The 22,151-nt window shown below is 43.0% G+C and overlaps 1 protein-coding gene across 9 annotated transcripts in view; it reads right to left on the minus strand.

Annotated features, from left to right (window-relative positions):
• The window catches only part of LOC131922193 (leukocyte surface antigen CD47), a 53,414-nt gene extending 32,820 nt beyond the window's left edge, over positions 1–20,594 (minus strand). For 8 of the 9 annotated variants that reach the window (XR_009382236.1, XR_009382234.1, XR_009382235.1 and 5 more), the window contains exons 1-3: positions 20,397–20,594; positions 9,124–9,471; positions 7,944–8,027 (exon numbers count right to left, since the gene is read on the minus strand). Coding sequence is in view for 6 of the 9 variants with exons in the window: in XM_059276941.1 (XP_059132924.1) it covers positions 7,944–8,027; positions 9,124–9,471; positions 20,397–20,442 (478 nt within the window). In the remaining 3 variants the exon portion in view is untranslated. The remainder of the gene's footprint in view (positions 1–7,943; positions 8,028–9,123; positions 9,472–20,396) is intronic. The other variant, XM_059276944.1, reaches the window with a different exon arrangement.
• Positions 20,595–22,151: the final 1,557 nt, after the last annotated feature.

A 22,151-nucleotide genomic window follows, 5' to 3' on the forward strand; every position in this document is an offset into this window, starting at 1 on the left:
GGAGGATGCTGGGGAGCAGCCACCCAGCCACACAGCCAGACATGGAATAAGAAGAAAAGATATACAGAAATAGAAAAAGTTAAAAGCCCAGAGGCAAAAAGTAGACGGATAATTTAAGAAAAGCTTGGCTTGAATGCCAAGCTAAGGCCAGGCATTCATAAGTAAGAATAAGACTCCCTGTTTTATTTGGGAGCTGGGTGGCAGGTCCTCGAAGTTTAAAAAAAAAAAAGGAACAGTATAAAAGTATGAGAATGCTATAGTAAAAAAATGTTCTGTATGTGAACTATAAAAGTTGCTGATACCTGGATATCAATGCCAACAGCCCCAAATTTCATTGCACAGCTGAAATTCAACATTCCTGGAGTCCACCACAGGACTGAATCTTTGGCTTCAGTGTTTATCAGGGGACCAAGCCTTTGGCTCTAGTAGTTCTAAGCCTTTAGCTACAATAGTGTACAACTGGGATTCTGACTCCTGCCCTCAACAGTTTACAGAGTTCACAGCAAGACAAGCAAGTTTAACAGATGTGGTTGGCGTGGTGATCAGTGTACGGCCCCATTAGTGATCCTGCTATCATCCAGACAAGCCCAGATCATCTTAGCAACCTCATCTGAGAATCAATATCAAATATGACCAGTCTCCAAGGGTGAACTTCATGCAGACCTTCTTCTAGGAAGACTCATAGAAAACAGAACATCCAAATATAACTGGAAGAAAGAGAATTAAAACTTTAAGACCAATCCATCCTAGCAATGAACAAGATATGACAAAGAAACAAGACTAACATTATACAACTACCCACCACAATGCATCCCAACCTACCAATCATCTATAATGGGATCCAAAATCATACTGATAGTTGAAATGTCTAAAAAGGAATTCAGAGTTACTTTTTAAAAGAATGAATTATGATATAAAAATACAAACAAACTACAGCACAGTCCAAGGAATCTACACAAGACCTTTGCAAGATAATCTCTACTGTGAACAAAACAGTAAATTGGAGGAGAAAGTCCAACAATGGAGGACAAACAGCAAGGAAACAAAAGACTGACAAAGAACCAAACTGGAACACTGGTAAAGAAAAGACATGGTCAAACAGAAACCACACCAGAAAGCATCAGACAGACAAGATTACTCACAAGAATGATTCTCATAGATTAAGACAAAGTGCAGGCAGTAACATGGTAAGACACATAACGGAAAAGATTAAGGAATACGACTAATATTTCCATGCAGTCTGGGATACAATCAAGAGAGCACACCCCCAAAGTTCACAGTGAACTTTGTAGGAACAGAGAGAAAGCCAAAAGTAACAGGCAGACTAGTTAATGGAGAAGGTTTTATAGAAGAAAACTTGTGAAACCTAGAGAATGAAGATATCCAAACACAAGAGGCATGTAGAATTCCAAGAAGACATGACCAGTGAAGAGCCTCTCCATGACACACCGTAGTCATGATGTCAAAAGTACAAGTGATGAAGCAACACCAAAAGCGGTACGAGAAAGACACCAACTAGAATCCGATGACGGGAATACTGGAATAACCTCAGACCTTTCCTCAGAAACCCTAAGAGACAAAAAAGGCAAAAATGCTAAATTTTAAGTTCTAAAAGTAACCGTGAACCAAGAATCGTATACCTAGCAAAGTTATATTTTAAAATTGATGGATAAAGAGATTTCAAGACAAACACAAATAAGGGAATTAATGCCAACAATGTCAGTATTGCTGAATATTCTTAAAGGAAGACTACATAGGGAAAAATAAGAAAGGCAGCCTCCCTTTAAAAAAAAAACACATGAAAATACATGCTCTATGAAAGGAAAAGATGAGCAAGGAAGAGTGAGGAGAGAATTAACTACATGGAATACAGCAACCTCCCAAAACTAACAAGAGGAAGGGAAAGAAATGCCAGTAATAGAGCACCATAGAACATCACCTAACAAATTCTTAGGAAATAGAGACCTCCGTTCAGTAATAACTTTAACTATTAATGGCCTCAACTCACTAACAAAAAGATGCAGACTACCCAAATGGATTAAAAAACAAGAACCTACTATCTGTTGTATCCCAAGGGAGGAAAAAAGCCTGCACACAGTTAGCAAAAAAGGTCAGAAACAGATTATCAGAGTATGGAGAACAAATTAGCAGGCAAGCAGGATCTAGAAACAAGCAAGCACAGCTATCCTTACACATGATAAAAGAGACTCCAAATAAAAACTAACCAGAAGTGATACAGAGAAAATGCATATTAATGAAGGGGGCAACCCATCAAGAAGTTATAACAATTACATACATTTATGTATCAAAAACCAGAACCCCCAATTTCATAAGACAAACACTAAAAGGCATAAAAGGCCACATAAGTCCTGATATAGTAACAGTAGGACACTTTAAATCACATTGTCATAGTCAGACAGGTCTTCCAAACCAAAAACAAGCATAGAAATTTCAGATTTAGCAGACACACACAGACTATTCCATCCAACAGAAAAGGAATGCACATTCTCAGCAACACGTGAAATTATCTCCCAAAATGATTACATAATAGGTCACGAATCAAACCTTAACAACAACAACAACAATAACACCAACAAAAAAAAACCTGTGATAACTCTTGTTTCTTTTTTTTTTTTCTTTTTTCTTTTTTTTTTTTGGTTTTTCGAGACAGGGTTTCTCTGTGTAGCTTTGCGCCTCTCCTGGAACTCACTTGGTAGCCCAGGCTGGCCTCGAACTCACAGAGATCCGCCTGGCTCTGCCTCCCGAGTGCTGGGATTAAAGGCGTGCGCCACCACCGCCCGGCAACTCTTGTTTCTTATCAGACAACCAGGAAATAAAAGTAATAATCAACAGGAAGAAAAACTACAAAAATAGTCAGAGACAATGAATTTTCAAACCAGGGAGGAAATTTAGAAATTCCTACAGCCAAATGAAAATGAGAATACAATCTCTTAGAACCTTCAGACACAGACAAGATAGTCAGTCCCAAGACTACCTTGTACACAGTGATAAGCACTTCCATTAGCAAGCTAGAAACATCTCAAAAAACACAACAATGCACCTCAAGGCTCTAAATAAGCAAGAGGATAACATCAAACACAAAGATGGCAGAAAACAAGGAAGATTGTGGAAAAAAGTAATGATATAGAGACTAAAAGAGCAATATCCAATGTCAATCAAAGTCGTGGTTCTTTGAAAAAGTTAGTGAAATTGGTAAACCTCTAGCTAAACTGAAAAAAATGAAGAGGAAGCAGACCCATATCAATCAAATTAGATAGGAGAAAGATATTAAAACAGATTCTAGAGAAATCCAGAACATCATTAAAGAATGTTTTGAGAACATATACTCCAAAATCTAGAAAAATCTAAAAGAAATAGATGAATTTCTAAATGCATATTATCTGTCAAGATTAAAGACAGAAGATATAAGTAACTTAAATAGACCCATTACAACTAATGAGATTGAAACTGTAATCAAAAGTCTCCCTACAAAGAAAAGCCCAGGATAACTTGGGGTCACTGCTGAATTCTATCAATTTTCAAGGAAGATCTAATTCCAACAGTCCTCAATTTGTTCCACAGAATAGAAAGGGAAGGAACACTGCTAAATTCATCCTACAAAGTCATTATTATTATGGTATCAAAGACATAAAAAAAAAAACGAAAAAAGAAAGAAAGAAAATTACAGAGAAATTTCCCTGAGGAACTTAAATACAAAACTTCAAATTTCTGAAATTCAAGAACACATTAAGAAGCTCCTACATCATGACCATGTGGGCTTCATCCAAGGGATGCAAGGGTGGTTCAACACACATAAATCAGTAAGTGTACGGTATATAAGTAAACTTAAGGGTGGTGATTATATCATCATGTCAAAAGACACAGAAAGATATCTAACTTTAGCATGCTTTCACGGTAAAAAGTCCTGGAGATATTATAAGAATATATATGTATGTTTATGGCACATATACAAACCTAGACCCAACATTATAGTAAACAGGGAACAACTGAGAGCATTTTTCTCTAAAATCAGGAATGAGACAGTGATACCCACTTCACTGTTCTAATTCAATGTGGTGCAATGAGACAGGAGAAAGACACGAAAGGAATAAACACAGGAAAGGCAGAGGTCAATCTATCCCCATTTGCAGATGGCATGAAGCTATATTTGAAAGGCCTTATAGGATCTATCATAAAATTGCTAGATTTAATAAACACTTTTAGTAAAGTTGTAAGGTACAAAATAAATATACAAAAAATCAGTAGCCTTAACAAATTCCCACAGTGAACTCAGAGAGAAAGAAATTAGGAAAAATATGTCACTCTGTCGTTCAATATAGTTAGGAATACAACTAATCAAGAGAGTGAAAAACATCAACAATGAAAACTTCAAAAACACTGACAAAGGACATCAAAGAAAATGCTAGACAATGGAAAGACCATTCCATACTCTTGGCGTGATGAAATTAGTATCATGAAAATGTCTGTAGTATCAAAAAGTAATTTACAGATTCAATGCTACTCCCATCAAAACCTGAGGCTGTTCTTCAAAGAACTAGAAAAGAACAATCTGAGAGTCCACAGGGAACTACAGAAGACTACAAATGGCCACACAATCCTAGGAAGGAGGGCATAGCTGGGGTTGTGGTTATGACTTCAAACCGTACTACAGAGACCCAGTGACAAACACAGAGCACACAGGAGACTGGGAGACCAGTGGAGCAGAACAAAGAAACCAGCAAAGGTGCCAACATATGCAGCTAAAAAAAAAAAGAAACAAAAGAAAGAAAGAAAGACAGCCTGTTCAAAAGAGTGGTGATCGGCAGACCGGGTGTCTTCCTGTAGAATCTTCAGATCCATTTCACTAACCCGGAACAAAAATCGGCTAGAAGTGGATCGAAGACCTTGATTTCAAAGGTAAAACACTGAAACTGTTAGAGGGAAACATAGGAGATACGTTTCAAGATAAAAGTTTAGGTAGGGACTTTCTGAACAGATCCCTAATAGTGCAAGAAGCAGCTCCAAGACTCAACAGATGAAACTGCAGACCATTAAAGTTTCTGTACAGCAAAGAGAAACCACCAGCCGAGGAACAGCCAGCCTACAGGACGGGAGAAGATCTGTAACAGTGATCCTTCACAGAGGGGGCCAATATCAGAATTTACAGAGCGAAAACTAAAGAGCTAAAAACCTGCCAATCAGTAAGAAGGCTATTAAATGAACGGTTCTCAAAAGAAGAAACACAAATGGCCAACCGGTCTTCTAAAAAGTGTTCAATATCCTTAGTCATCAGGGAATTGCAAATTAAAGCTACTCTGAGATACCCTCTCATCCTAGTCAGCATGGCTCTCATCAAGCTATCTCACAACAGATACACCTAAGGATGCAGGGAAAGAGGAAACCTTTATCACTTCTGGTGGGGGTTCGAACAAGTGTGGCCGTTATGGAAATAAACATGGAAGTTTCTCAAAGTATTTGAATGAAGAACTATTGTATGACCCAACTGTACTGTAACTCTCAGACATATATCCAAATGATTGCATATCCTACCTCAGAGACACTTGTACATTCATGTTATTACTGCACTACTCCCAACAGCAAGGAAATGGAACCAGCCTAAATGAATAATGAATAGATAATGAAAACATGGTACGTATACACAATAGGATTTTATTCAGCTGTAAAATATAAAACAGGGAAGCTTGTAGAAAAATTAATGGTTCTGGAGAGACAAAAAAACAAAAAAACACACGTTCTTTTTCCCATGCAGATCCTAGCCTGATTTGTGTGTGGTGGGGTGTATGGGTATAAATGTAGGTAAAGCCTAAAATGCTACAAAAGAGACCAAAAAAAATTATACAAATAGGTGATTAGAAAGGATGGGGAGCAGGCAAAAGGACATAGGGGACATGAAAAAGGTAAAGAGACTGTGTGTGGGGCAGTTACAAAGAGGAGATCAGTAGTAGTAAGGTAGGGGTATGAGGGGGTAAGAGAATCTACTAAAACACACGCTGAAAGTGCCATACTGATATTTAATTATCTTGTATGCTAATTTAAAAACTAAGAAACTCCACCATTTTTAAAAAATGGAAAATGTTGCAAAACAGTGGCACCAGATCCCAGCAAAGATGCAGAGACATGAAGCCACTCACGCTGCTGACCACAATGTGAAGAGGAACACCAGCTCTGGAAACCCACTTGGGCATACACTGAATGGGTAATCCCAAACTGAAGAGGATCCCAGAGTCTCGCAGAGGTGATCGACGAACCAGGCTATGAGAATTCCACAGACAAGCAAACAAATAAAACACAGTCCAACACAAGAAACCCACTGTCTTACGGGCATCATGCTGAGTGGGTGCACCTTCAAAGACCATCTATTAACGATTCCAGTGATGAATTTTTATTGAACTGACCAAGTCATAGATGTGGACAACACCGTTAGTGCCTGCCGGTCAGGAGTAATGGAAAGTATGGTGAGAGATGGAAGGGCTAGCCTTGGGGTGCTGTGCCGGCAGACCAGCTCCACACTGCAATCACAACGGTGGTTGGCGAAGTGTGACGAAAGGAGAGAAAACCTCGCATACACAGGACAACTGTGGACTTCCTGGTTCTGGTACCATGGCACAGCTACCTAAGATGCAACCACTGTGGGAGGATGAACTGAGGGTACAAGAACTTCTCTGTCTCTTCCCATGTAATGCTACTTCTTTTATGTGTGTGTGTGTGTGTGTGTGTGTGTGTGTGTGTGTGTATTTTTAAAATAGGTAAAAAAAAATCAGAAACATCAAGCTTCTGGTAGAATTTTTACATTCCCTACAACAAAATTTTCTCCTCTTAATGGCACAAGACAAAGCCCGTCTCTAAGTTCTGTGGGGGTATTTTGAAATCAAGGATAAGACAATTACACACAAAATAAACTCTGTCTCCATCTCAGATGCTGAGATCCCCTTCCCACTTCCCTTCATTCCATTTCTGGCTGTTTCAGTCTCAAGCTCATGGGTTTTTATCAGTTTTCTTCTCAGTGACCCATATTACCTCGAAAGTCACTGTTCCTATGTCTGTCTGGCTCTTTTACTCCCATAAACCTGTCCTCTCTCTCAGAAAACCTCCACCTAGGTATTGGATGACCTCTTCCTATGCGCACTGCTGACTGACTGACTGAAAGACAGACATTTAAAACGAAAGCTCTTTAACCCAAATTAACATCAATCGCAAAGTAACAATATGTGTGAGATTCTCACAGAAGGATCTTCCAAGTTCTTCTTGCCTCCTAAGCCATCCCCTCCCTTCTGAGCAGACTTCCAGGCAGCACAATGAAAACACACAGAACAAACACCCCAAGAAAACAAGATTTCCATCCTCATTTTAGAGTCACGCAGCTTGGTCTCCGTGAAGTATCTCCCACCGTGGCACAGGTGAACAGTGAGTCCTGAATAGGGTGTGTAACTCAGACTGCCTGACTTCTAATCCTACGTCAGAATAGTTAATCAAGCCAACCTCCCCTCCCAATCTGCTACCAGACAGTTTGTCATTTGAAAAGCGAGAACAGATGGAAAGTGGCTGACCTAATTTGGCCGCCCTGATCCCACCCAGAGCTGGTTCTCCAAGTGCCATCAAGCCTGAGATCAGTAAGACAGCTGGTGGTTTAAATAGAGTTCAAGGTGCACTCTTTAAAACTGTTAGGACTCTCTGTATGTATTTTTTTTTTTAATCAGCCAGCACATCAAAAAAAAAAAAAATAGAAAAGAAAGGAGAATGTTTACTTCAGATAACAGCAATGCTGTCCATGACTCACCAAACCATTCACGAAAAGAGACTCTTTTCATGGCTCTATCACCAAGACTGAATTCAGTTCGGTTAGGGGGGATCCCCACCTCCCCAGTGTGCTGGCAAGTGTGGTAGGGTGGGCCACAGAAGCCCTCAGGAATCAGCATGATTACCTAATCTGCAACCTCCTTTCTCCTTGTCGTCCCCTGCTGGGGTAGTGTGGTTAGAACAGTCTGATCCTTGGCAACAGTTGACGTCTATAAGACCACAAAAAGATGAAATAACCAGGAGGAACTACACAAATTAATCGAATACTAAAAAAGTACATTTTTTTTTTTTTTTTTGCAAAAAAAAATTATTTTGGTTTGGTGATGTGGGGTCATGACCTGGAGCTCTGGGTTGTCTGAAACTCACTATATAGTCCAGGCTGGCCTCAAATTTGTAGCAATCCTCCTGCCTCAGCCTCTGTAGTGCTGAGATCAGTCTTGGGCCACCAGACTCAGGTGAAGTACCTTGGATGACAACAAACAGAACCGCCTATTACCTTGACAGAAGAGTACTACGACCAAGATGGGGAGCCACACAACACACAAGAGAAGGAGAAGCAAGCAGAGTTTCTGGGAAGAGCAGAGAAGTAAGCAAGACAGAACTCCTAGAAGCCACCAACCAGTATGTCAACATTTAGGAATGGTCAGCTCTTTGGTTCAAAAGAATTTCTATTTCACTTTGCTTCTTTCTGCTCTCCACTTTTCGCTGTGTTTAAAAAGAGGTCTCCTGTTACCCAGGCTGGCCTCAAACTTGATAGGTAGCTGATGCTGGCCTTGCTCCTGGGTGATGGGGCTAATAGATGCGAACCAAGCCATCTGGTTACTATTGTGCTCCCTTTCTAATAGTTGCATTCAGTTTCATCAGGACACGGGAGGCCTTTAGATCAGTCCTACTGTTTTTACTCAGTCTGTTTCTCCTGCTGTAACGGAGTAGTGGGAGTAGGTGCTCTATGAGCAGGTGTAATTTGGTTCCTAGTTCTGGGACCGAGAAGCTCCACTGCGCGGTGTTAGCACCCGCCCAGCCTCTGGTAAAGGGTCTTCGTGCTACCTCACAACACAATGGAAGGGCAGAACGAAGAGTGAGTGTGTGTATCCGAAAGAGACAAAAAATGCGACTGTCAGGCTTGCCTTCTCACTGGATGACACACCCAACCCGCCTGAGAAATGCCTTGATCCCTCATTTGATCCCTCATAGTGACTTCCGCAAGGTCCCGCCTCATAGTACACACCCCACACCCCCCCCTCCCCCCGCAGTGGCCATCGCACTTCAACCCAGGTTTCAGAACGGACAGCCTGCATCACTTACCCATACGGTACTTCAGCTCTATCACCGTTTTGCCTTCTCTGGATAACTCTGTAACTTCACACGTATAGTTTCCCACGACGGCATTGTGCTTACTCATTTTCAAAGAGGCATCGCCTTTCAGTAAGTCTGAGACGGAGATTTTTGCGCTGGCAAAGCTAGTCTCTACAGTAGAGTTGTTATTGCTCCCATCATAGATGAAAATGTACGTTTTGTTTAACTTCCACTTGACATACATTTCTTCAGTGCTCTGTGCCTCCACATTGAGGACGATGCACGGGATGACGACAGTCTCATTGCACGAAGTGTATTCTACAGATTTGACTTTACTTAACAGTAGTTGCGCTGAACCTGGAAATCAGACACAACGGTATTTCATTATAATCTGTATATATATTATACTATCTTAGGTGTATTACAAACCCTTAAGGTAAAGAAAAATACTTCAATTGTTCATTTACACAAGCAGGACAGGAACAAGGTGAAAAACAGCCACAAGTTACTTGCACACCAGCTGGCAGACTGGAATTTTTTTTTTTTATTCAGTCTTAATAATACAAGGTATACATCACTGTGCTTTTGAGGGATAAATCCACCAACTGTGTTGGGAAATGCAAGGAGTATTGAAAGTTCTCAAGTAATCATATCTGCTTACTGATATATGTAGGAAAATACTGGCCTTACTGTGGGAACATTCTGAACAAAAAACCAAGTATTATATTCAAGCTCAACTTCTATACACTTCTAGATGGAACTTGCTAAAGTGATATGAAATTTATCTCTACACTCAGGCTGCATAACCAAAAAAAAAAGAAGTGGCCAGTTCTATTATACTTTAATATACAAAGCAACTCGAATGAATCAAATCTTATCTTTCCAAGAGGATGGAAAGTCTCAGAATACTAACGAGGGGGAAAAAAATGTTCTCAGTGGCTATTTCCCACTGCAAAAGGGAGAGCGATAGACATTTTGTATGCAAGTCTCAGAAAGGATTACATACAATTGACTGGCATTTTCCTACCCCGACATTTCATTGAGTCTACAGAACAATTTTGAAATATAGATTACAGGTATTTCTTCCTCCAATAAACCATAAACTACTCAAAAAGCCAAGAAAGAAGAAACCAGGAGCAGATGCTGCTAACGCGTAGTGCACACTCATCGGTTCTTCTCAATGGCATAAGGCACCAGGAGCAGCCTTGCCCTGGGTGCCTGAATGGCCAGAGTAAATGCAAGGCTCACCATTCAACTGAAACAAGATGCAGAGTTACTCCAATTGTATGATAGAACTTGGCCATTTATCAAAGTTCTTATCGAAGTAGCTTGTTGACTTTTCCTTCAAAACCCAAAGTACCAATGAAGACAAAACATTAACTCTGTTAATCTTTAATACTTCCTCCTTCTATGTAAACCAGAAACAAAATCAAGGGCATAAGATGTTACTGTAAGAGTGTGATTATTAATAAATACCCATCCAGTTGAATATAAGGGCATACACTGGAATACAATCTGAACTGTGTTCAAGAAAATTCAAGCACCAGTCCCCTGCCTGGCACACTCTGGGGTGTAGTCATTCATTTTACTAGAGCATGGTTTAATAAGGAGGATCAGAGCACACACAGTGGGTGGCTTCATAGAACACCGGGGAGCCCCATGGGAGAAAACATCTAAGAAATGCTCCCTAAGCAACACCATGCTGCACAAACACAGGGCAGCAGCATAAAACTGGACACTGTGCCATCTACTGCAATGACTTCGGCCTTCTCAATGTTCCTGGCAATGTGCCACTTGAAGCAGCCTTGGGGCATTCAAGGCTCACCTTTTCCAGTTCTCTAGATTTTTAGCCACCCAGATATTAGGAAGCTCCAGGCAAACCTGAATGCCCAATTATGTTTTCTACACCCTTGGAGTTTTGAGTTATTTCCCTGGAGAAAGAGCCATCAGGGTGAGAAGCTATATTGAAAAAAGAGAGATGGGGGTGGGGGCAGGTGATGTCACAACTACAAAGGAAGGCAAGTATCAGAACATACCTGTGGGGATTTTAAAATGGACAAAGTTCCCAGTGTACCCTGTCAGTGGGTTCTGGTCACTATGTCGCAGATCTTCTGCAATCATCAGATTCAAGACGGGCAATGCTTCCACTGACTTCAACTTGGCTATCTACAACTGTCGAAGTTGTTGGAATTGAGGGTCATGGACAAGATTTTTCTATAGAGATAGACATTTTGCTTTGTAGCCAAGCTTTGCCTCATGGAAGAAGGTTCCAAATAAAATCACTTCAAAAATACTGACCAATTTTTGCTTCCATTAATAAATGCTTTCAGTATTCCTGCTAGCCTATAAATGTGTCTGCTCTACCAATTTGCCTTCAAAAGTGATTCTGTCTAATTTCTGATTTGTTCCTTAAGGATTAAAATTAAAATTCTGATGTATGTCCATTTTATAGCAGCATGAATCATTTCAAAGTTTAAAAATTATATTCCTATGAGTCATTTCAAAATTATTCTTCACCAGAAGACACAAGTGAATGGCTCAGTCATCCTGTGAGATTTTCTTCTTCTTTTTTTTTTTTTTCCCAGAAGACCCCAGGTAAGAATGAGGTGGTTGGCAAACACTCTACAATTCTGTAACTTATTGGAATAGAAATAGTTCGAGGAATACACAGGGTATTCATTGTACTGTATTACTTCTTGCAGTAAAGACATTTTCTAGCTGAAGCAATTTATGCAGAATAACTGACCTGGTTAACCAAGGCAACCTTTACACCAAGAACTGGTAAACAACAGTAGCCCAAAATATCCCTCCAGAGGTTAACTTCAACTTCTTTATGTGAAAACACATTGTTGAAAACACTAAGGAACATCATCCGATAGGGGATTTTATCCATTGCCCATTGCCTCTTGATGGAATAGCAAAGTGAGGAAAAACCGGCTAACCTGGGGCGTAAGTGACCATAAAAAAAATGAACATAAGAAAATTCACATAGATAAGAGATGCTGTACTGTAGCAGTCTATTCTACAGAGCATGGAGACTTGGCCAAGGATGATGCCAGAGTTACAGGCCAATTACCAAATAAGCTGGGAGGATTAACTTATATCAAATGCCAAAAGGTACTGGATGTCACAACTTGCATGAACACGGCGCCAACGGAAACCTCCTAAGTCGGTCTTGAGCACAGCTGTGCTGCGGCAGAAGTCTGATCCATGGGTTACAGTACACGTGCTCGGCTCAGAAACTTAAGACATTAATCAGTAGTTGTTAAGAGTGACCCAGATGAGACACTGACAGGATGGAGGGATATGATAATGAAAAAAAAAAGTGGGACTTATCTTGAGGAGCTTTAGTATTCTCATATGGGGACTATAAGCAGGTTATACAACACAAGGTCACAAGTGTGGCTCTTTTTGCACGACCAGAGTGCTACGGAGGGCAGAAAATCAACCTGCCTAGCAGGTTTCTAAGAAAATGTACATTGCTACCAGAGAACAGGAGATTTTCCTCTACTCACCGCTCATCGGGGCCCCTAACGTTCATCGACATCCCTTGTAAAATCTCTCCCCTTTTAATGACTCTGAAACAAGTCACCTTCTGCTTCTCAGCCTGTATTCTCCAGGTGCCATCTCTTCCTCCTTAATTGAGTCCTTCCAGGAAGCCAGAAGCTCGGAACACTTCCCACATACACTTACCTGCAGCCTCGATTATCCATAGGGTTTTTTTTTTCCCTCTCTTCCGGAAATGAATTCCTTCACTCGGAGCTTGTTTCAATGGCTGCCTCTAGTCCATCATCTAGAGGACTCACAAGCTGCCAGCCTCCACACCCTCTAATTCCATTTATGGAGTGTTTAAGTTATCTTTTAATAATTGTATATATATATGCACCAAATTTAAAAAGCCCCACATACTCATCTCTCTTTCCCAGGACCCTAAGATAATGATCTGTGTGCATTTCTTGACCTCATTGCGCTCCCAAACTCTGTGTCAACAGGACGCCACTCTGTGCCCTATTACTCTACCATCACTACAATACTTGCTCAAATTACCAATGACCTCATGTGAATAATCTACTTCACAAGGTTCATTTTGTCTTGACTTCTCTATAATACTCGATCCAGGGAGCAGTTCCTCATTTTTTTTTTTTTCTTACTCTGTCCCTCCATCGTTAATAATCCTTTTGATTAGAAAATTTCCTCTGCCCTGCTCTACCTTTCAAAATCTAGTCTTTGGCTCTTACTAAATATTAGTGTTCCTAATGTGTGGTGGTTTTCCATGAGAATGGTTCCATAGGCTCCTCTGTTTGAAAGCTTGGTCCCTAGTTGGTGGAACTCTTCGGGAAGGACTAGAAGGTGTGGCTTTACTGGAGGTGTGTCACTGGGGATGGGCTTTGAGGTTTCAAAAACCCAAACCATTCTAGTTGATTGTTTCTCTACCTCCTGACGTCAACATGTAAGTTCTCAGCTACCGCTTCAGTGCCATGCCTGCATATAGCTATCATGCCAACAACCAGGAACCTCTTGCCAAGTATTCCCCCTTACTCCATCAGTTTTAACAATCAGCACATTTCCTTACTCCAACAGTCCCCACCTTTCCTCTAAACTGTAGACTTTACTCAATGGTCTGTTGTGCACTCCAGTGAGTTACTACAATTAGTTAGAAACTAATAATTTCCCCAAATTATATAACACTGTATTTCCCAATCTTCACCTCCCTAAAATATTTTACTAGTCAGTCAGACTTGGACCCATATATCAAGTTAGAGTCCTATCTCTTTCTTTAGCCACAGAGGAATCTTGTTAAGCTAACCTATTCAATAGTTTTAAATGAATGAATTACACCCTCACCCTTATCCCTTGAACCACTGCCAGACTTCCAAGCTGGCTCCCTGCCTCTGTCTTCCATACTGTTCCATGCCAATGCCAATGCATTTTCCACAGTCCTCAAAATAACTGTTCTAAATGCAAATGTGTACTCCTTTGCCCAGTGACACCCCACCACCCTCGTTCTCAAGCCAAATTCTAAGGACATTAGCATGGAAAACAAACAAGGTCCTCTGAGATGCTTTCCAGCCTGACATCTTGTACTCTCATTTCCAAAGTAATCTCCCATCAAAAATGACCTTCTTGCAACCCCATGAATACGCAAAGGTGTTCCTATAAACATGCCTTAGTACATACTGATCCCCAGCATAGAGAGGGCCACATCCTTCTCTGGGCATAGAGTGTGTGGTGCGATTAAGAGCACACATCCACCTTGCAGCCAGATCCTACATCATAGCTGTAGAACCTGAAGCAAGTTGCTTAACTCTTGGACTTCGGTGTTCTCATCTACAAAGCATGAACAGCAGTACTCGCTGTAGGTTGTGTGAAGATTTCATGAGAAGATGAACATGAGGCTCTCACTGTATCACCTTTCACATACTTAGCTGTGCTCTTCTTATCATAGTATCATTGAGATGACAATTCCTGCCCCCCTGCCTGCTATCAACCATCACTCAAGTGCTGTTTTTACTGCTCTTTGCTCCCTTTTCAAATGCTCTCACTGTACTGCTTTACACATCTTTCCATTACTCTCAGAAGGCAGGAAGATGGCTTGACTGGTATCCTAAGGGTCTTTGCAAGCATCCAGAAATGATTCAATACCTTCCTTACGAACATAAACTTTAAAGCAAATATTAAAAAATAAATGAAGGAAGGAAGGAAGGAAGGAAGGAAGGAAGGAAGGAAGGAAGGAAGGAAGGAAGGAGGACGAAGTTTGCAAGTCATAAGGGAAAGGAATTACTCTTCATCTGTCAGGAGAATCCCCAATGCTTCTATCAGCCTGTTTGTGGATTTGCAAAGCTGCATGTTATCATAGAAAAATTTCAAGTCAACTGCATATATGGATAGAAAAATTCCTCAAAACAAGCCCCATGCGTGTACTTAAGAATGGCCTTAGGAAGGAGATCCCAAAGCTGGGACTGAAGCATGAGCAGGAATGTGTTGGGAAAGGAAGGACATGTGACTTAAACCACCTAGACAGTATGTAGAGAAGGACAAAATAACTGAAACAGAAAACAATTCAGGTGAGCTCTAGGAAAGGCGATTGGGAAGATGGCTGAGAAAATCCACGAAGGCTTCCTTGAATGTCAGGTTGAACAGTTTAGACTTGACAAGAGAAGGTTCAACTTGGGTTTATTTTAACTTAAAGATAACATTTGACAGCACCATGAAAGGGGGATTAGGGGCAGGAAGGGGAGAAGAGAGGACCCATTAAGAACCAACTGAAACAGTCCAGGTAAGTGACAAGGAGAAAGGAGGCCTAAAAAATTGGCATTAAAAATCAAAGCAGCAAAATCAACAGAAGTCAGATGTGGGAGGTGAGGAGATAAAAAAGGAAAAATGAAAATTGGAAACTAAAATAGTCTGTGGAACTAGCTGGTTGTAGATTAATTATATGGAAAAGAGGCTGAAGATTTAGGGGAGTTATCCTTTCAGGGTTTCAGGCTGAGCATTAAAAGCTCCAGTGGGTCAATGAAGTGGCCATGTCCAGTAGATCCCAGAATTTATGACTTTGGGTTTCAGAGGAAGGGTCAGAGCTATAAAGACTTGGGAATCAGTAGGAGCATCGCTGGTAGTTGAAATTGTCGGCATAAAGAAGACTGACCACACAGGGTCCTTGTAAAACCAACAGCAGAGAGCATAAGCTTGGGAATGGCAATATTCATGGGGATAACAATCAGAGAGAATAGGACAAAGGAGAGAGAAGCAGGAGAAGCAAACAAAGCAAGCCACCATGCTAACATGGCAGACGTCAAGGCAGGGTTAGGGTTCCTACAGACAAAGGAGATGCTACCCTGGATGTTAAACACTCAAAAACCCAGCCGAGGACTGGAAAGCAGCTGCTTTCTATGTAAGGATGCCAATGGACGGGTAGGACCACGTGGAACCTGCACTCGGGAGGTGAGAGAAGGCAGAAGTTGCGAGCCTTTAAATAAACCTCACAGCCAGAAAGCAGAGAGAAACGTCCAACAGGTGTTGAGGTGAGGACAAGGGCAAGGATTTTTTTTGGATCTTCTTGGGCTTTGGTTTTCTTCTGTATTATGAGGTAAAACTTGGTAATGGCTGCCAGCTAAGGGGAAGGAGTCAATGGCCAGGGCAAGATCTAGACTGTAAGACTGAGGAGTAAGCCCTGAGAACAGGTCTCCGAGGTGGTGGATCTGAAGGAGGTGTAGAGAGGCTGTCGTCCCCTTGGGAGTGTGAACGGGGCTTCTTTGGGGCGAGCTGAAAGAGGGGGCCATGAAGCTCAGTTTAGTAGTGTTCGGAGGGCAGCTGTGAGGTGAACACCACCCTACCATTTTTCACAGAGGAGTAAGAAGTGAACTGTCAGCTCGGAGTGACGCTCACGAATGGGTTGAGGAGCCCCAATGGCTGCTGAGGCACCTGACGCATCCATGATGAAAGACGTTGCCTGGCAACAAGGAACCATACAACTCTGCCCTCAGAACCAGCCTCTGGCAGGAAAAACTTGGGTCTGAGACTAAAATGAAGTCAGGAGGGGAGAAGGGTAGAGTCCAAGCTCTCCTTGGTAGATGCTAAAAATAAAGGTCAGGGGTCCAGTGGGGAGCCCACAGCTTAATTCAGCCTGACTCAAAGCAATCCTGCCCCATTCACTGGCCTTCAAGTGTCCTTATAAGAACAGAACTAGGCAACCTAGAATTACAGGGGTTAGGGCAGGCTGAAGTTGGTAACATCCTGCAGTCTGACCTTATCATGACCTGAAGTGCGCCAAGTGCCACTGAAAGATAAATGTTTTTTCCTTTCTATAAACCACACAGTAAGTTACTAAGATGCATACAAGTCTGAAGTCTGAAATATGACTCTGTGCCTTTAAGAGTCTGGTAGAGTATTTAGTGGAATGCAGCATAGGCTCACACTTGCTAAAAATGAAAAAAGAAAAAAATTTTTTTTTTTGCACATGAATTCTCTTGACCTCCCTCCCCCCTCAAAATCTGGAAGCTGAATAGACTCTAAATCCTGTGCAGTGCACCATGGGTAAGGAGTGAAATATTCAGAGAAGGGTGGAGCCTCTCATTTCAATTTCAATTCCATGTAGCCAACCACAAGGAGGGAAAACTCCACATCTGGAGTCTTTGTCTTGGACAGTGGTTTTCAACCTGTGGGTCGTGATGCCTTTGGGGGGGGGGGATTTATCAGATATCCTGCATATCAGATATTTGCATTACGATTCCTAACAGTAGCAAAATTACAGTTAGGAAGTAGCAGCTAAAATAATTTTATGGTGGGGGGGGTCACACCACTATGAGGAACTGTATTAGAGGGCTGCAGCATGAGGAAGGTTGAGAACCACTGCTCTAGGGAAGTAAGAACCACTTCTGCTGGGTGCTCTGTTCCCTACTTTTGCACTACAGCGAGTTTAGCAAAATTGAATCTACAGTTATTCTTGTTCTTTTTCCAATGAGTAACTGCACTCATATGCAAAGTGAAAGTAGCTTTATAATCGAGTATGCATTATATTAGACTGAGACACAGGCTATGAAAATGCAGCATTTTGTATTTTAACTAAAAAATCTACGACAGCAGAAACCTCAAAGACAGGTAAAATAGTTCTCTGCAAATGGTAGCACACTGCTGAAATAAAAACACGAATTTCAGTGATTCTGTATTTAGAACATGTACCAATGGAGGGAGGGAGGGAGAGACCCCTCTTTTGCCTTCAGAACATGGCCTTCCAAACTTTTATGAGCACTTTCCTGATGAAGTTAAGCTATCTGTCAAAACCCAGACGACAGCAGGAGGGTCCCAATGTAGACATTTAATGCAGTGCATGAGCAGGTTGCTCCAGACTGCTGCAGCTCCACAGACAAGGGCACGCACAGAGGCATTTATTCCTTTAAAATGGCAACTCCTGCCTTAAAATCATGTTCTCCAAGAGGAAAGAAAACACTTTTACCTGAGCAGCTACATTACTGCTATATTTAGATAATAAGACATTTTAACCCAATCAGGTGCATGCCTGACTTCTAAAAGTCACTTTGAACAAAGAAAAACCATTCAACCATCAAAGAAATTATTGGTTCATAGATACGACTGACATTATTTACTGAAGGTTGTATTTACTATTTAGTGACTACCGGGAAACTGCTATCCTCTTAAAGGAAGTGTGACTGGACATACAGGGGAGGGATACAGACATTCATTTCATATCCTGTAAACCATTACAGAGGGCTGCACTCGGTTTTAATTGGCTGAAGGGGGTGTTAGAAGTCCCCCGTCCGTCCCCCCCCTCCCGCTCCCCTTTTACCACAGAGGTCACTGAAACTGTAAAGATTACAAAGACATGGCCCCTGGCTGCCCATTTCATCATGAATGAAACTGAAAACAAAATTAACTCCGGCACGAATGAACATTCAAAATCCACGACTTTCTAGATTCTAAATCCAGTCTCCCGGGTCCCTTGATGACTGCTTGTGTTCTCAGACTGTTAGCATGTTTTCATGCATGTTCTTTTGAACCTACTACATATGATACACACACAAAAGTCTATTTTATCTTTGACAAACATTCACTTCCTGATTTACATATATCTAACAAGTCAAAAGCATAATGCCTGTATTTTCGGTTTGGGTTTTCTGTTTTTTTTTTTTTTTCCTAGTGCAAGTTCTGAATTTTGCAACTCCTTGTAGATTCAAATGTGTTAACACTGGACAAAATGAGCATTAATTAATCATAACTATTGGTAACAAAGGCCTAACACAATTCCTATCACCATAACTACCTTTCTAACAGTTTTGTTTTTTAATCTACTTGAAAGTCAGGCTTACAAAACAACATAGTATATGGCTTATATTTTTACTTTTCAGACAAACAAGCTTCATCCTCCATGGTCTGAATTAGTGGCATTTTGTTACAAATTTATACCTGGCTCAATATGAAAGCTCTCTGATTATACAACAGGTATCTGAAAACAATGTTACAATCATAGCGATGGCAACAATCATGGTAAAGATGACTGAAATCGGAGAATACCTAACACCGACAATTTAGATACCACAGATCTTTATTATTACCAGCTACAACATGCAGGATGCTTGGGGAGGGGAAAGTGGTGAGCAGGGAACTAAGGGCATCTTGGAAACAGCTCCCAGATGCGGGCCTTTATGAGTGGCACACTGAGGTTAACCATCAGTTTAACGGTGAATTAATTTACCATCCTAAGACAAATTCAACATTTACTGTTATCCTTGCTTCAAGCCTGTTCTGAATCTTTCAAAAAAAAAGTTCGCAGAGGAATCTACGGATATGAAGCTTGACGGGCAGTATATGGTCACATAAATTCCTATTCTTTCCTCAGCTTTTTACAGAGGAGGTACACGTTTATAAACAGCAAAATACTTTACAAAAGATGGGGAGGTGGGGTGCATCTCTGGCATCTAAGGACCAGTCTGCTGCATATGTGTTTTGATTCGTTATTACTGTCTTCAGATCACTGGCAACATCTGAGTAAATTCTAAAAAAACGTTCCCTCAAAGGAGAAAAAAATAAAAATAAAAACAACTTTAATCTACAATAAGGAATATATTAAAGTGCTGGCGGAGGGGGTGGCGGCAGCGGGGGTGTCAGGAGAAAGTATTTCCAGGAAGCTTGTTTTTAGGATTCAAAACAACCACCACCAAAATACGTGGCCAGAAAAAAAATCTTTGAAAAATGCTGGTTGAGAAATGAAAGTTAGGTTCCTCGCGTCCCCTCTGCTCCAGTGCTGACACGGTAGAGCAAAAGCCTTTCTGGTCGACTTCACCAAAATGCGCACTTCATCACAAGAGGCCCGGTCCTCCCACTTCAGTCCTTCAGCCCCAAATGCTGCGTGGAAGCACCGAGAAGGGAGAGGGGTACGAGAGGAGGGGGGGTCTCTGGCAGCTGCCCCCTTCGCTTTCTTCGCAGTTCAGGTTTGCACAGTTGCAGTTGTTCCCAGTCTTCCTATGTGTGCGCACTGGAGAGTGAGGAGCTTCAGCCCGCTCGCCCCAGGGGGGAAAAAAAGGGACCATGGAAGGAGATCAGCGGAGGGGAGGGAGGAGGCAGGGGCGCCGATGCCCCGCGGGGCCCTCCCACGGTGGCGCTCGGAGGTGCGCAGGGCCCGCGCATCCCGCCACCCTCTTCTCTCCTCCTCTCCTCTCTGCTCTTCTCCCGGAGCCGCCTGACCGGCGGGGGTGCAGCCCACACTCCTGCGGGGGCGCCCGGGTGCTGCGCACCAGCCCGAGAGCCGGGATCCCCGAGCCACTCACCGCAGCAGCAGGAGCCCAGCAACAGCGCCGCCACCAAGGGCCACATCTCCGCGCCGCCGCCGCCGCCGCCGGGGGGTCGCCGCCGCAGGTGTCTGGAGCAACCGCCGCCGCCTCCGCTGCCTTCCAGGGAAAAAACGACCAGCGAGCAGCAGCAGCGCCGCAGCGAGCAGTTACAGGCAGCAGCGGCCGCCCAGGCTGCCCGGGGACGCGCGCGCGCGCGCGTACCCGCCGCCGCCCGGAGCCCGCTCCCACGCCCCGCGAGCCGCGCACGCGCACTCCGCCCCGCCTGGCCGCCTCTGCTCTCGTTGACGTGACGCCAGGCTTCACACCCAGCTCCGGGCAGGCTCCGGCAAGAGAGCGAGCGCCGAGACCCAGCTTGCTCCCGAGAGCAGGGCGAGCTGGACTCCCGGCTCACAACCCCGCTCGCCAGTTCTCTTCCGGCTTCGTGTCCTGGGCCGGCCTGCAAGACAGAGCGTGGAGCGTGGGACACATGCGCCCCTGCACAGCCGGGCTCTCCCCTTCTCCCGCAGCCAGCTCACCCTGACCTCGGAGCCGCCCAGCCCCAGTCCTCCCTCCTCCTCCTCCTCCTCCTCTCCGGGAGTGGGCGCTGCTTCTGCTTTCACCACGTCCCCCCTTCCCAAGGCACCGCCTTCTCTTCTGCGGCCCTGGAGCCCCAGGGCGGGAGCTGTGATCAGGTCCAAGCCCCCAAGGAGGAGCTCCTTCCCTCTGGCTTCCCCTAGCCCTGTGCTCTCCCCCCGCCTGACTTGGTCCAGAAGCGGTCCTCGTCCGTTCTTCTTACTTTGTTGGCTAATGTTTTCATCCCCTCCATTCAGGGCTAGACAGACAAGTTCCATGCATGATGACTAGTTTAAAACGTGAAGAACAAAAAACACGGGGGGTCGGGGGTGGGGGGGACAGGGACACAAGGATTGTGGCGGACAGGTCCTACTGTGAGTAGACAGATCCATGACACTACCAACAGGGTTGAGAACCTGGCGTGTGTCTGCATCTTTGTGTAGACCTCTGCCCTGTTTGGGTTCAATTCTTGAATAAAAATGTTAAAAAAAAAAAATTTAAATGTGGGTCTAAGCCACACCCTTCATCCTGAAGCAAAAGTCTTTTAACAGCTGCCTTTATCTAAGTAATAAGGGGTGCGCATCCTGCCCACCCTCTGGGTGATATTGGCTATCACACTATTCCACTTGAAATCTACCGGAGCCATCTTCTAAATATCCAGTGTGACAGTAATACAATTCAGGATTTAAAAAAAAAAAAAAAAATGCCACTGTCTATGATGCTGTGACAGTGTGTCGTTATTTCATGATATTTTCCTAGAGAGACACCCGCTCCTTCCAGATAGGGTACCCACAACAAACTAAAGGAGCATTCCACCGAACTTGGTCTTGAACCAAATGTTTATTGAGCTTTCTGTAAGGGGTTACTTCCGGTCCAGCAGCATGGAAGGTCTCAAAGCAACCACACCTGAAATTTTCACGGCAGCATGGATGTCTCCCTCATTCTTCTGTTACCTTCCCGTAGGCTGTGTACTCTAGTGCCCACTTAGAGATGGCTGAGAGGCGCGGGAGGGGTGGCTGGAATCTCAAGGGAGGGTTCCGATGACCTTCCTCACAGTCTCCTTCCATGAGGGAACATCCACACTCAGTGGACCCTACCTCGAGAGTCACAAGTAGTCACAGCTGCTCTGAAGAAGACGATGGCTGTTATGCTCAGAGAATAGCACTCAACAGCCATCCT

This window comes from Peromyscus eremicus, chromosome 12 (genome assembly GCF_949786415.1).
Source record: "Peromyscus eremicus chromosome 12, PerEre_H2_v1, whole genome shotgun sequence".
NCBI classification, from domain to species: Eukaryota; Metazoa; Chordata; class Mammalia; order Rodentia; family Cricetidae; genus Peromyscus; species Peromyscus eremicus.